The following is a 16006-nucleotide window of genomic DNA, read 5'->3' as shown; positions in this document are numbered from 1 at the left end:
GGCCCTCCGATTTTGTCCCATTAAGCTGTTCAAGTTTGGCCTCTACCTCAGATGCGGTAATATCCACCTCCATATCCTCATTCCCGTTTATCATCCCTCCATCATCCCTAAACTCCTCACTAGTCTTATTAAAGACTAAGGCAAAGTACTTATTTAAATATTGGGCCATGCCTAGGTTATCCTTAACCTCCATTCCATCCTCAGTGTATAGCGGCCCCACTTCTTCTTTCTTTGTTTTCTTCTTCCCAACGTTCTCAAACTTCATTGACAGATCAGAAAAGGAAGGGTATATGTATTGAGGGTGTTTGCAAGGAAAAAAAGTATTTATCTTGGTATTGGATTATTTACTAAGTTTCTTCAGCAGTTGTAAACCTCTAAGAAAATAAGAAGAAATGAAGAAAAAAACAGATTTATTGCCAACATGTCCTTAATTATATAGTGAATGTAGCAAGTGTTACAGTCAATTGTACTTTATGTATGTATATATGTGAAATGTATACTCATGACAAGCAAAATAACAGTTCAAGTATACAGCAGGGTTACTTCAAAGAGAACAGACTTGATCTTATATTTCATGCACAACAAAAATTCCCATTGTAGTCAACAGTTTTGGTTCATGGTTGAGCCCCAAGAATTTAGCAGGTTTTTCTTATGAAAATTTGATACAAAATCAATTTACAGTTTGATATTTTTGATCACACTTGTTTGAATTTCCATACATTTTAAATATGGAACATGTCCCTTAGCAGTTGCTCACCTCACCACTCTTTCATGGATTTTTCTCTCCTGCCTGCCAAGGAGGAATATGAACAGATGACTTGCTCATGAAAGCTTATGCAGAAACCCCCGACAACTTTAATTTCAGTCAGGCGACATCTAATGATTGTTTTTGTCACGTATCACTTCTTTCACACCCACAAAGACTAATGACTACCTACAGTAACTGCTATTAAAAGGTCAGCATTTCTCAGCAGTTACCACATCATGGTATCTAAGATATCTGTTTTTCCATATGCTTAAGAAATAACTGCAGTGGCTGTTTGCATATCTTGTCCACTTTTAATATTCACCAGTTTAAAAGCAAAGACTTGTGCCTCAGCCACAGCTATTTTAAAGGCACAAGACCACACTCTTCCCCTCAGACGTCTTTGCCTCCTTCCTTCTGGAAGCAGTCTTTACCTCAGCTAATTCCCTCTCTGATCCTGTTCTCCTTCTAGCCCCAGGAAGAGGAGGAGGAATAACAGAAAGAAGCCAAGGCCAAAAAAAAAAAAAAAGAGAGAGTGTTCCTGAAAGAGGAGCCAGCTTGAGGTTTCATAACTTTCAAAGAGACCCTCTAAAACCATTTTGTTATTTATTCGATTTATTTTAGCACCCAGAGTCCCCAACCAAATTAGGGCCTGTAATGGGGTCTACAAACCCCAGACTGGGCATACACAGAGGAGGGAGGAGAGACTTTCCTGTTTATAAGCAAGCAGCTTGATCATAACCCCAGGCAGCTGCTAGAACTGCCAATCATGGAAGCAGGCATCCATAGCTGTGACCAACAGAGAAAACAAGAAAAAATGGAGAGTACAGAGAAAGAACGGGAGGCAGAAAGGTGTGGAATAGTACCAGGCTGTCTCCACAAAAACAGCCGAGAGACTGCAAACCCAAAATGTGAAGAGCTGATGGACTTAACTGGAGGTGAAGGTCCAGCAACTGACAGAGAGAAAACTAAGAAGGTCAGTCAGGAGAAGATGAGACCCCATGAGAGACCACACTAAGACAGTGACAAGGCCCTCTAATAGTAATGATTGTACATAAATATGGTAAATAGTCTTTGCACATCCTCTCTGTGGAGACTCTAGCTATGTAATCTCCTTCCACCCCATCAGACTGCCAGCTTCAATTTGGGCTCAACCTCCAGTGGCCTCTTTGCTGCAGTGGCAGTTACCTAAAGGACTTTTTGAAAGTCTTTTACTTACCTGCTGCCTGATGAACAGTTTTGAAAATTCATGCTGCTAACTTTTCTTGTTGGTTAGTATAATCGTTCTCGGTATTATCATAGACTGGCCAGTACAACACCAATTGCTAAAGACCTAGGTAAGTTGGTGGCCAGTTTGATGGGGAAACTTCTTTAAAAATTGTGTGCTTGGGATACAATCTAAAAACCTAGTCCTTATGTAAATGATAGCAATGATATTGCTAACCTTTTATTATGGTCACTTTTTCTAATACAACTTTTAAAAGTATCAGTGAGCTATGAATTAAAGCCAGCTACTGCACAACTTCATGCAACAGAATAAAAATATCGTTAGCCAAATTGTATTTCCATCCTTAAAGGATAAAGTTCCCTTTTTGAATAAATTAAAGGTATTCAAATTAATCTACAGGAGCAACAGGATTAAACATTGGTCTCTCTCTCTTTGCTTGTATCCTACAATAAGTGGCTTCAAAATCTCTCTTTGTTCCATTCAAATTTTCTAGATTTCCATTTTTTATATTGTATCCTAAAGCAGCTAACTTTTTAATTCTGTACTGCACAATTTGGGTTGTCAGCTCTAGCACCATTGGTGCCTCTTTAATCTGATCTACAGAAATTCCTTCCTTCAACAGTCCCCTGAGTCTTTCTTCCAGAACTGGAACAGAATTGTAGAGGAGAGCAGGGCATTTCAACACTAGCTCTTTTAATTCTTGATCACTGCACTTAAAAACATCTTTGGAAAAAAACATGCTCCTCTGCATAGTGTTAGGGCTAAGATTAAAAATAAAACCTTTAAGCCTAGATAGCAGCTGCAGAACTTCAGAATCAGAGAAATCTTTCTTCTGGAGAAACTCCAAGTTCTCTTGAACTGCTGTGGAGGTATTTAACAAAATAAATGGGTTTTGACTCAATAATTTCAGAAGCCAGATCTTCATATTGGCATTAGAACCACCTAAATTTAGATACATTCTCTGTAATGTCTCTACTATATGTTTGTTTTTCTCAACAGGCTTGTAAAAAATATCTGGTGCACTTGTGAAGAACCTGCTGATTATATTATTCTTCAGTCCCAACTCTTGAAAGAATTGAACATTAGATTTCTGGTTCTCATGATGTTCAACAGTAAAAAAAGACTCTGGAAATTGTTCTATTAATTTGACCAGTTGTTTTTCATTTTGGCATACTGATTGCCACAGATCTCTTTGAGAGTTTATCTCTGCTGGGGTACGGAGGATTGCCTCTGGGCAACGTTCCAAAATATTTGCTATGGCAGTCTTGTCAGCTCCCATTTCACGTAAAGTGTTAGCAGTTTCTTTAACATAGGCTGCATCCTGAAAGAGGACCCACTCCTTTAGTCTCCGAATTTTTTTAATATCAACAGATAATCTGTAGAGATTCTCCACAGTTCTTTTGTTCTCCACTTTCGGTTTTATATCAGTTGTATAACTGGAATGCTGTAAAAAGCTTGCATCTTTTATGTTTTTCCATAGGGATGAGAGAGTCAACAATGGTTTGCAGTGCTGAGATCTAGCCAACGAAAATATAAACACGTGTGTCGCAGTATTAGCAATTCCTCTCAACATTCTGGAGTGCTGCACTATATACAAAATGAATGTAAAAACAAAAATTAGAAAACATTAATTTCTGTCTTGTATGGTATTTTCAAAAGACATTCATGCTCATACCTGAGCTGCCATAGGAGACAATTACTTCTAAAAGGAACATTTTCACACACCTAGCTTTCATTCCACTTCAGAATGAACATGGAATTTTCTGCCAACATTTCAAAGGATGCTTCATTAGAACAATAAAACCCCAAAATTGTTCTGCCCCAAATACCACACAAGTTTAACTGTCCCCACATGCTTATTATATCAATAGTTCCCAAAAGGGTGTTCATTAATAGGCTACTGGTGGATGCTTCTGATGTACTGCAAGATACAATGCATAGTTGGGGGAATCCTGCCAAAAATGCATCATTAGTCAACTCATGGGCACTCAGAAGTGTCTTATTGCTATTACAGCGTAGCTCTCCAGCTGCACATTTAAAGTATGGGATTCTATGCAATTTAGCTTTTTTTTTTTTTAAAACAAAAGTTTCAATTAAAAGGATCAATGAGAGGGAAAAGCTGAATGCCTTTCTCAAATACTTTGAATATATTCAATTTTTTCCAGACATCCTCTCTTTCTTTCAATGGCTATATATATTCTAAAAGTCACTGAACTCACTTTTTATAATAAATGATAATTTGGACTATTGGACAGCTTTCTTATGACTAGTCAGGTAGGTTAAAAGTGGCTGAACTAGCAGCTTGGCATTTTTGGGAGGGAGTTATTGTTATTGCTTTCTCCGTTAGGCCTTCAAACAACTACTTTTCTTCATCTTCCATCCCCATAGCTGCCTTATCTTTTTCTGTACTTAACTTCCACTGTCATCTGTTGAACAAAATAAACAAACAGGTTTGTGTGTAAATGAGCTCCCATCTGTGCATCCTTTGGATTTGGTGCACAGATGTGACAGACCCAACCAGTTAATCAGAATGTGATTTTGGATAATTAGTGTTTCACCCGCCCTCTAACTGAATTTAGGTTATCGTTAATACAGCTGCACATATTCTGAGATGACAGGAAGAACAACAGTGTTTAAATACAAAAGGGCACTATCAGGTATGTTTTTAAACTTAAATTTCTACTTTTAATAAAAACCTTTTAGAAGCTAAAGGGGAGAGTAAAAACTTGAAAAATCATATTTGTTTGAAAATTTTGTACCAATTATTGCTATAAGTAATACACCACTGATTACTATAATTGAAAATCAGCAAAAAAAAAATTGAATTCAGTTTGTGCACTTGACAACTTTGTGTACCATCAGTTTTACTGTATAGCAGTTTCTCCTCAGCTAAAAATACCCTTATAAAAATCAAAAAGAGAGCAGGAAAAATGTCAATTTTTCACAGACTTTAAGGAAGTGGTCCCCAAACTGTGGGGCATGCCACCATTGGGGGGCACAGAGGAATGTTTTTGAGGGGGGTGCAGCAGGGCCTGGGCCAGCTCTCATGGGGGTGGGGAAGGAGCACAGACCAGCCCTGCTCCGCCCCTGCCATGGCTCCTGACCATGGCTCCCAGACCCAGCCTTGGTGCCACTCCTGTCTCCAGCTCTGCCCCTCCTACCCCACTTCTCCTGTCCATGCCCCACCCCTACCCCTGAGCTGTGGCTCTGGTCTCAGCCCCAGCTGCCGAGAGGATTGGGGGTGGATGTGGACAGAGTTAAGGGGCGGGGACGCAACTGTGAAAAGTTTGGGGACCACTGCTTCAAGGACAGAAGGGACCATTATGATATTCTAGTAGACTAATCTCGCACATACCACACAACAAAGAACCCTCCCTAGTAATTTCTGCATCCAACTTTTGTTTGATATATTTTTAGAAAAATATCCAGTATTTCTTTAAAGCCCCCAAATGATGGAGAATCCATCAAGTCCTAGGTAAATTATTCCAATGGTTAATTATTCTCACTTAAAAATCTGTCCCTTAGTTCTTGTCTGAATTTGTCTAGCTTAAACTTCTAACCATTAGCTTGTGATACCTTTTTTTTCTGCTAGATTAAGAAGCCTTTAATACTTTAAAAATTTAGTTCTAATTCTTAAATAATTGTAGGCATGTTTATGTTACATACAAGAGGACACTGATGTAAAACATTTTTACTAGTATTTTTCTTTGAGATTATTTAAAATTTTTGAAGCTGAATAAGATTTCTGCCCATAATCCAGCTACTACGTGAACATACTAAAGTCACAATCTACGGTTTCTGATGTGATCGCAAGAGTTTCATAATCTAAGGAAGCCTTGTCTAGCAAGCTGAATCACAGAACTGGGACTCAGGCAATCTTGGGAAAAACTGGAATAATATTTCATAGGGTTTAAGGCCTAAGGCCCTGATCTTGCAAAGTCTTATGCAAGTGCTTAACTTTTCATACTGTGAGTAGTCCTACTGAATTCATTGGAGCTACTTGGTGGGTAAACTTAAGCCTGTATGTAAGTATTTGCAGGATCAAGACCTTAGTTAAACTGTGTGTGGCACTTTAGCACCTTCAATCCACGGTTCTCATGGAAATGAAGTATTATTAAGTGGTTGGAGACTTTGGTAATGGGATCCATAAAAGTACTTACTAGTAAAATAGCCAAGCCCAGCTTTTATTTTCAATTTACAAATTGTCAAAGAAAAGACTAGAATAGACTTCAGTACCATATTCACTTATAAATACACTACTCATGAACACTTATCCAATGACATCTAATACATTTCTTAAGCAAAATTTAAAGAGTGAAATTTGGCCTAGTAAATGCTATCCATGCTTATCTGAGTTCAGGCACATAAGTCACAGAACAGGTTCTGTCAAAGGGACCCAGCCAACTTAAAATTTGCACTTCTGTTTCAAAGTTTTACCTATAAAAAATGCCCCAGATTACTAAAGTGAAACAAACTAGATGGGGAAAAATCTTTTTGTTTTATACTGTAGACACTACTTTGCATGTAGTCAGTTTCTCTGTTGTTTAGTGAGGGTCACAGAGAAACAGGAAAGACAAAAACATTTTTAAAAAGTAGAAAAATGTGATTTGTTAACATCCAATACTTGGTATGGGTACGCAGGGCAATTGTAATACATGAAATTAATTTGAACTTTTAAAAAAATTGAATAGATTTTTAAATCGATAGTGTCCCGCGAAAAGTGTCTAAAAGCTATGATTTGATATTGAAATAATATTATAAAGTCTGTAGATGAGAATATCATTATTTACAAGAAGCTTTGTAGGAAAACATTGTCTTCAAAATAACCAAGTTCTGGAATAATATTATGGAATAGTCTCTGTTCACCGTAGTCCACAAAATCTCCGGAGATTTTTCTAACAGATGCTAGACTGTTCTTACTATCCTTAAAATGTATAGTTCCAAGATACGTAGATACAAATATGTATAGCTCCATTAAGACTTTTAGATATTTCATATGCTGTGGTGGCAGTAGTGCAGTTTTGGGAGATGTTAAGAAAAAGGCCAGACTAGATGAGGCCTTTGATCCCATGGTCAACAAGGGTGCCCATTACATCCAGATGTGGTAGTAATATTAGTGAAATATACAGCTGTCCACTACGAACTTGTCCAGGATTAAATTTATTTCACCTGCACCAATGACTATTTGCTAACTTTCAAGCAGTGTACCAAGGTGTGATGCTCTTGATATTTTTAAGTTTGAAATTCCAGTAGTGAAATATAATATACAATAGTGCAGCAGTTTACAATGCTGTATTGTAAAATAGAATAAAAAAGTCCTGAGGAGAGGGTGTAGATTCCTCCATAAGCATTACATCAATGGTATTTCTATAATATTATATACATAGAAGTCCTCTTACATTTTAAAACGTGGTGGTAACACCATGGGTCTATGAAAATGAAACAATTAAGTCTAAACTGCTGAAAGATTATAAATTAACTCCTTTAAGACACAGCCCTCCTGCATCAGCCTGGAGAAAACATCTCTCCACTTTTATAAAACCTATAGTCTGACAAGAGAGGATTTCACACCTGTCATGATTTATACAGTCTGAGCACCTGTAAGTAGCTAACGCTCAGCTCAGACACCTGCACTTTTGCTTTTTCAAATGTTCCCTTCAATATGCTCAACTGTCTTTACCGAATTAGGAAAACAAACGCCATTTACAGCCTCCTACCCCCAGCACTGTGTACAGGAAACGGGGGGGGGGGCGCTCTCTCTAGCCTCAATTCTGAGGGGCAGCGCGCGAGAGAGATTGATTCAGCGATGAGCGACCTCGAAGAGCTGAGGATGTGCTAATAACTGGCTCGCCCCCTCGCGCGGATACAGGCGTGAGGAAGAGGCTGCGGCGCCAGCCTGCGCGCGCTCCAGCACAAGGCCGTACGGGTGGGGGCGGGCAGGCCCCAGCTCCGCGTTGGCGAGACGGGCCCACGGGACCCCTAGTCTGGAGGGGAGGGCGGCAGGGCCCCGCTGTGGTGCCAGCCGTGGGGGAGGGACCCAGTCCTGCCTGAACCCCCAATGGCCGGGCTGCTGCTGGTGCTCAGTCCTTCGCCGCGACGGCCCCAACCCCGGGCTCCCGACCTGGGCTCCGGGCTCCCGCCGGCTCCCCTGAGGGGCGACACGGGCTGGCGCCGGTACCGCTCGTTGGAGGAGAGAACGGAGCGACCCCCCTCCCATTTGTACCGGGTGGGGACCTCGCTGGCTGAGCTCAAGCGGCCTGTCCCGTCCCTGTTGCCCGGTGGGAAGAGCGAGGAGGCTGCGGGAGCAGCTCAGCGTCCCCTGCTGGGAACTCCCCTGAGCTGCAAAGGTGGAGCCTTTCCCAGTGACGCCCAGGGGCCCCCAGGGTCTGGCCCTTTAAAAATTAGAGTTAAACCTGTAAATCGCCAATGGGATGTTTGCATGAAATGAATGCAACGAACCCAGGCCCCAGCACGCTGGCCTGCGACTGGGTAATTTAAGGATAACTGGGGGAGGGAGACTAGGTTGTGTCTGAGTGAGGAGGGCAATAGGGAGGCCCCTTGAGACTCCACAGAAGTGCATTTCACAGATCACGGTAAAATAGCTGATGTTTTACGACGGGCTGTCCTAGGAGCAGTTGGTGGCTAAGGGCCAAATTCAAGGAAGTAGCTATCTTTACTTCTGTAGGATAAACCAGAGCTGAATCTACCCTTATGATTTCCCCATATAATATCCTGGCAACAGCTGCATCAGATTGTTGACCAAGACTGTGGGACACCCAAAAAGGTTATTTCCCTGAGAATCCATCCTAGGTTTGGGCCTTGCGCATGCTGGGATGGGTTGGGGGAATTTAGGCAGTAGACCCCACCCACCGTACACCCCGCATTGGGGACATTACAGACTGTATATATTATATGCTAACCAATAACCAAATACCAATGTCCTCTATACTCTGTATGTTACCCCCGATGACTAATAACTGACGCATCAAACTCTGTGTATCATCTTTATTTAAATATTCTCTAATAAACATTTAAATGTGAATACCCTGGCAGTGCAGGGATGGGTCTGATTTCTCTCACCACTTCTATGTTGATGTAAATCCAGTAGTTTTGATGTTTTCTGTCAGTGCAAGGAGGAAGAGAATACTTTGAGTCAGTCAAGCTTGCAGCTGGTAGTGAAGTACAGTTGTTAATAAATTAAGTCTCAGTGCTTTCATTTCATTGTGGTAATTTACCAAGCTTTTGATATTCTGTAACTTGTGCTACTGTATCTTCTTCCTTAATTAGAGTGAGGATAAGCAGACTACAGCATCTTTCTAACTGAGAATCACTTATGTTCATATTTCTTCCACTTGATACAACTGTTTTTGTTGCAGTTTTAAATAGAAATGTTCCAATTTAGGATACTGAAGCATGTCTAGATTTAATAAAATTCCCAGACATGAAAATGGAATTAAGGTTTTAAATAAAACAATAGCCCTTATTTCAAAATATTAGAATGTGGTTATTAAAGAAACAAATATTTGAAATTTAGGCTTTTAAAAAGTAAAGCTCTATAAAATAAAAACCTCTAGGTGCATATCTCCAACAGCACAGCCCTAAATATAGCTCACATTTTATACTCAATTTCACCTACTATAATAGCTTATTAAGGCCAATATCTCTCTCATAGTCTCCCAAAGAGAACAGAGACTCACATCCCAGTTTTCATCTGTGGTCAAAAGACCCCAATATATCACATTTTATGTCGGAATGTAGGCCCAGATTAGATGTGGGTGGACTCTAATTTTAAACTGAGTTGGAATATTTGCATAGGTCCTACGCATGTGACCAAAATGAATGAGATCATGAGAAAAAGTTGTTTTGTTAAACTTATTGTTACCCTTTGAAATACCAGTGTTATATTATTTAAGGTTTGGGGTTCCTTGCCCTGTCCTTCAAGCATTCTGGATGTTATGGGTAGAGAGAAAGGGAGAAGAGAGGTGATTTGGGGCCTCTGTTCCTCATTTTTATCTGTTTCCTCTTCTTTGAGGACCTGAAGTTAAGCCTATAAAGAAACAGTATTTGAAAGCCTTAAGGCCATTCATGCTCCTATTGAAGTCAATGGCAAAACTTCCATAGATTTCAATGGGAGCTAAACTGGCCCCACAAACTCTGTTGAAGCTGTGTGGATCAGTGGTAGCTTGTATAGCAACAAACACCATAGGGCTCTCTAATCATGACAGCTGCCAGCTGCTGTATCTTAAATATTAATAATATTTCATAAAGTTCAGGAGTTGGAGAGGGACAATCAGGGCCATCCTTAGGATTTATGGGGCCCTACACAGTATTATTAAACTGGTGCCCCTATGCCCGATGGCAGCCCATGCTCACAGCCCGGGGTGCGGGTGCAGGGGATGGACGAGGCAGCAAAGGATAGCTACATGCCTGGCCCACCTCACTGTGGCGGAGAATCACAGTTCCCTGAAGAGACCCCTGTACCCTCTCTCTCATGCAGAATGGACATGCAGAAGATACCTAATTAAAAGCACTAAACTTGGCAATAAAAAATGTCAATCACAGGTTTTTTGATATGCCCTGAAGTTTGTCAGACATTTATTTGCAAAGACTTTGTAGTAAGGGCGAGTCAGCTGTCTTACTGAATACAACATTAAATATTATGGAATACATGATGCAGCTCTTCTGTTTTACGTTTTCTTAATCAGTATTTTAAAGCTGATTTTATATTTTAAATGTACTCTTGAGCTTTTATAAAGTAATTATTCCAGATTACTATATATTTAACTCACTGAAACAAAGACATTCTTTTAAATTAATCAGCCTCAGACATTTAGTGTGTTCATAACAATGTTCATTGCTTTTAGAAAAAGGGAACACTTAATTTACTTTGTGTGATCGCCTTAACAATAGACAATGTTAATTTACAATGTTAATTTACTTTGTGTGATCGCCTTAACAATAGACATGTTTATGAAATTTCACCAATTTTAAAAAATATGTTTCCAAAGATTTTAGGCATAACAAAGGATTTTATATATTACTAAGATTCTGTTTTTGCTGGAGGCTTCTCTTAAAACTAGTTCATCAGATAGTCAGAAATAAAGAAAGGGAGACTTTGTCCAGCTATCTGGAAGGAAAGGGGTGTTGTCCCTTTAAGGGCTTCAATGGGTGAGGGGGGTAAGGGAGAAAGGGATGGACAGAAAGGACAGGAAGACTGGAAGCAAGTTTTTTTTACTATAGTAATTTAAATTAAAATGTATATTTTAGATAAGGATGGTCTTTTGAAGGATTTATTTTAAAAACGGTATGTCTGAAGATCCAAGCATTTAAGGCTAAAGATGATTGTGATCTAAAAATCTATGCAAGGATTTGTTAGAGATGTGATTTTATAATCTTCACTGACTCACTAGTAAAATATTTTTAAAGCAAATTTTAAACTAAGGTCCTGTAGACTAATATGTTCTGAGTAAATATTTTAGTAAGATGTTAAAAAAAAAGTGAATAGTACAGAGTTTAGGCATAGAAGTTTCTGGTTATCAGGGAATAACATAAAGATTATCAAGGGTGCAAAGTCTGGTTTAAAATCAGGTGGCATAAGGAATATGTAATCTGTAATAGTAATGCACAACTGTTTTTGTCAGTATATTCAGAAACTGACAGTATATACCTGGGATTTGGCAAATGCTTTCATTACCACTTGGATGGCTCTTTAACAGTTTCAGTGTTGTGCTAATAGATCTGGCTGGCAGGAAGGCTTTTTCACTTTAAGTTACTAGATCCCCTCCGGAGTAAGAGTCACCAGGTTGCAGCAGCCAGCTGTGGGAGCCTGCAGGCAGGATCAGAACAGGGATAGGAAGGTGGAAGGGTGGACACTAAGACCTAGTGGTGCCCCAAATTTTCAGGTGCTCTACGCAGCCTCCTATTTTGCTTATGCCTGAGGATGGACAGCATGGAAAAGTGTAAGGTGTCTGTATCTCCAAACAGGGAATGAAACGGTTAATAGGAGCCCATACCTCCCAACATTTCAAGTGGGTAAAGCTGGACACAGCTCCCTTTAGATCTGGCCTCTCCACCCCTCCATAGATGGGCCAAATCTGAGTGGTGCTATGACTGTGGTTCCAATGCCACTTGGTTTTCATAGAGGAAAGAGCACAGGCTAATGGAGGGAAGCCCAGGGAAGAAAGCTAGGAGACAGGTAGTTTCCTCTTTTCGGTTAAAGGCTGTGAGATGCTTGTTCTAGAATCAGAAGGTCCTCAGCCAGATGTAGTGAAGTCTAGGGCCAGAGGCAAGACCTCCTGAGCTAAAAGTAAACTTGAGGCAGTAAATCCCAAGAGGCTGTGATGGCAAATCTTAAAATATGTTTGAGTCTGAAGTTTGAAGGGCTGCATGGGAAGAGAGGAAAATGGTCTCCTTCTGGGGAGTAGGAAGTAGAGAGTGGAAAGACCTGTGGGGAACAGGAAGGTCTGGAGAGTGAGGAGGAAGTCTAGAGAGGGATGATAGCTGGTATCCACAAAACTGGAGTAAACTCCCGTGGCTGACCCTGACATAAGGGTAAGAACTGGACCTTTGGGGATAAGCTCTGGGAGACGTTGCTTGTTACAGAGGCCCCAGGAAGGGGCTGGGGGAAATGCCTGAAGAAAGGCTAATGATAGGAAAGAGTCCAGGGAGGCAATGATGAAGTGTTTGACAGCAAACATAAGGTATCTGGATTGGAACACAATGTAGATGGTGGGCATGGGTTCCCCACTAGGAAGGAGAGAAGAGTGTGATGACCAGTGGGCCCCAAGTTAGAGGGCTGGAGAGACAAGGTCTTGAGATTATGTGTTCCAACTTCTGTTTGTTGGACTTTATGTTACTCCAGAAGGGATGGACTTAAATGTGATGTGACCTGACTGGAGGGCTATGTCATGAGAAGAGACCACTGAAGTGACTGTAGACAGAGGCTGCTAGAAGGGATAGCTGCTATGCCACACACAGCTGCAAAGGTGGTGAGTCCACCTTTCTACAGTACACTATTACTCTATTTACAAAAATCTACTTCAGTAGAGAACAAAAAATTAGTTTTTTTTAAATAGTGTTCTGCTTCTAAGTAGGGACTTCTGGTCTGGGTTCATTCCTTATTGGGAAAGAAACAGGTAAATGGAGGCAGGATACTCTTGCATAATTATTTTTATTTGCAATCAGCACACATTTCCTGTTGTTGTCCATCCTTTAAGGCAAAACTGCAAAAGCAACAGAAAAAGTTAAAATTACCATGTGAAACTGTTTTCAGTATTCCACCAACAGCAGCAGTGTGAGGAACACATGAATTGCTATACTGTGACAATGCGGTTCTAGTGGGACCCAACTTAGAGTGCCAATTCAGGACCAATTGCTTAAACAGGGCAGTAACCGCCCTAGGCTGGGGTTTTTCCACCTCTAAGGCAAACAACAGCAGGCAATAAAGGCTTTGGTTATTACCATCGGTAACCACAGTCGACAAGCAATTTCTTAGACCTTCAGTCTCCAGTACACCCACAGTGCCACTCATCCTGAGATGACATGTATGACAACAACCGATAAAAGAAAACGTTCTCCTGACTCCAAAGGAAACCCCAACCCCAATTGACCGTAAATATGACAATATCAGATATACCCACATCCATCTGTTGCCCAAATCCTTTAGAACTGACGGTATTTATTATAAAGAAAAAATAGAGATGAGAGCTAGAATTGGTTAAGGACATCAATCACATAAAGTGGGAAAAGTCTTAGTTGCAGTGTTGTTGAGCAGTGATGGAATGAACTGCAGGTTCAAGATCAGTCTGGAGTACATCTCGCTGGATGGGTCATATCCCTTTGTTCAGAGCGTTCAGTTTTGTATCATAAAATCCCTCCAAGGTAAGAAGCAGGTTGAAGACAAGATGGAGATTAGCCTTATATAGGCATTAGCTTATATAGGCTCTTCCAGATGTAAGACACTGTCTTTGTTTTACTATGAATTACGCAAATGGTCTGAGTCACGCAGGGCAAGTTCCTGCACCCCTGCTGAGTTACAAGACTATCGGCCCCTCTCAATGGGTCAGTTTGTGTCAGCTGATGTCCTTAATGCCCTAAGCAACTAGCAGAGTAACAGCCAACTTTGTCTGAGATGTTTCAGAAACGCACAGCACAAATTTGAATCCGGACAGTATAGATCCAATACTCATAACTTCAACTACAAAATGATACAGACATACAGACAGCATAATCATAACCAGCAACTCATAACCTGGTCTTAGACACCTTATATGACCCCCTTTACATAAGATTTGGTGCCACTCAGGACCTTGGTTGCAAACCATGTTCTATATGGTCCCAGTTTATAGCAATAATGTCACATATACTAAATTAGACCGGTGGTGCAGCTAATCCAATAGTTTGTTATGGACAATGGCCAACACCAGATGCTTCAGAGGAAGATGCTAAAAGACCTGTAAGAGGCAGGGTAAGTTTCCGCTTAGGCAACCTGTAATTATTGGTTGCCTTTAGTCCTGAAGCATGAGGGTTTATATCTCTTCCAAAATTGATGGCTTTTTATTTGGTACTTACTGCTGTATATTATGTTTGTGTAAATGTCTAATTGCTGTTTTAAGTCTGCTAAACTTTTGGGCTCAATTATACTATTTAGCATTCAGTTCCCATCTGGAATCAGGGTATGCAGCAGAGTCAGTCACTGGGCAACCTAAAGAGTGCCACTGGCCGGTAGCAGATTGCTTGATTGGCTACTCCACCTCATGAGTAGGAAGAGTCAGCAGAATAGCTCTCTAGCCCAGCACCAGCAGTTTGGTGCCTGCTCAAAGCATTTGCCCACAGCTGTAATAGCGCTTGCTTGTACTCAGCCTTTCCCTTGCTTCTCTTCAGGTAACCCAGCTCTGAGCCTTGGTTCCAATTTCTCATTTTTTGGCTCTGACCTGGGTTTCTATTCCTGGCGCCTGACTCCCCTTCCAACCACTAGGCATGAATGCCTATGTCCTAGTCTCTGACTGTTCCACAGACTAACCTGCATTGTATGAAAATACTTCCTTTTATCAGTTTTCAATTTGCCATCTTCTAGTTTTTGGGATGCATTAACAGGAGCATCATATGAAAGACATGGGAGCTAACTGTTCAGTTCTACTCCTCACTGATGAGGCCTCAGCTGGAGTACTGTGTCCAGTTTTGGTGAGACACTTCAAGAAAGATGTGGACAAAATGAATGGAATCTAGAGGAGAACAACAAAAATGGTAAGTTTAGAAAACCTGACCTAGGAGGGAAAGTTCTTTAAAAAAAAAAAAAAAAAAGTCATGCTTAGTCGTGAGGAAAAGGTTGAAGAGAAGGCCTGGTAAGTCTTCAAATATGTTAAGGGCTGTTACAGGAAAGACCGTGAGCAATGTTCTCCATGTCCACTGAAGACAGGACAAGAAATGATCTGCTTATTCTGCAGAAAGGCAGATTTAAGTTAATAGTAAGAAAACTCTAAGGGTAAGTAAGCCCTGGAATAGCTTACAGGAGGCTGTGGAATCCCCATCCTTGGAGATTTTTAAGAACAGAGTAGACAAACACAGCCGGGGATAGTCTAGATATACTTGGTCCTGCCCCAGTGTGGATAGCTGGACTGAATGACCTCTCAAGGTCCCTTTCAGCCTTACATTTTTATGATTCACTGAATGTCCCCTTGTTCTTGTAATGAGCCATGGTGAACAAAAAATTCCCAATATACCTTTCTGTACCATTATTTTGTATATTTTATCATGTCCCTTCTTAGTTGTTTGAAAATCTTGAGCCAGATTGTATCCCATGCACAGTTCCCAACAGCTGCGCAATGTCTGCATATCTTAACTACACCTTTAAAAAAAATTAATCATTCTTTTCAAAAACATATGTAGCTGTCACTCAGGATTACCTTGGGTTTATACTAGTGTCATGGTACAATTCCCCACTCTGAACCTTAGCGTCCAAAAGATGGGGTACCAGCATGAATTCCTCTAAGCTTAATTACCAGCTTAGAACCTGAAGCGTTGCCACCAACCAG

At 40.6% G+C, this 16006-nt stretch overlaps 1 protein-coding gene across 2 annotated transcripts; it reads right to left on the bottom strand.

Annotated features, from left to right (window-relative positions):
• Window positions 1–396: 396 nt before the first annotated feature.
• MTERF2 (mitochondrial transcription termination factor 2) lies at window positions 397–8297 on the bottom strand. Of its 2 annotated transcripts, none has more exons than XM_032772122.2 (2): window positions 8197–8297; window positions 397–3560 (listed from the first exon to the last, which is right to left on the bottom strand). In XM_032772122.2, the coding sequence occupies exon 2, from the start codon at window positions 3544–3546 to the stop codon at window positions 2362–2364; it is 1185 nt and encodes a 394-aa protein (XP_032628013.1). In that variant the 5' UTR covers window positions 3547–3560; window positions 8197–8297; the 3' UTR covers window positions 397–2361. The 2 variants fall into 2 exon arrangements, with proteins under 2 accessions (XP_032628013.1, XP_074924783.1); XM_075068682.1 differs by lacking the exon at window positions 8197–8297 and adding an exon at window positions 8095–8170.
• Between the last annotated feature and the right edge of the window lie 7709 nt (window positions 8298–16006).

The sequence above is a fragment of the Chelonoidis abingdonii genome, chromosome 1 (assembly GCF_003597395.2).
Source record: "Chelonoidis abingdonii isolate Lonesome George chromosome 1, CheloAbing_2.0, whole genome shotgun sequence".
Taxonomy (NCBI): domain Eukaryota; kingdom Metazoa; phylum Chordata; order Testudines; family Testudinidae; genus Chelonoidis; species Chelonoidis abingdonii.
This window is presented reverse-complemented; position numbering and strand designations above follow the sequence as displayed.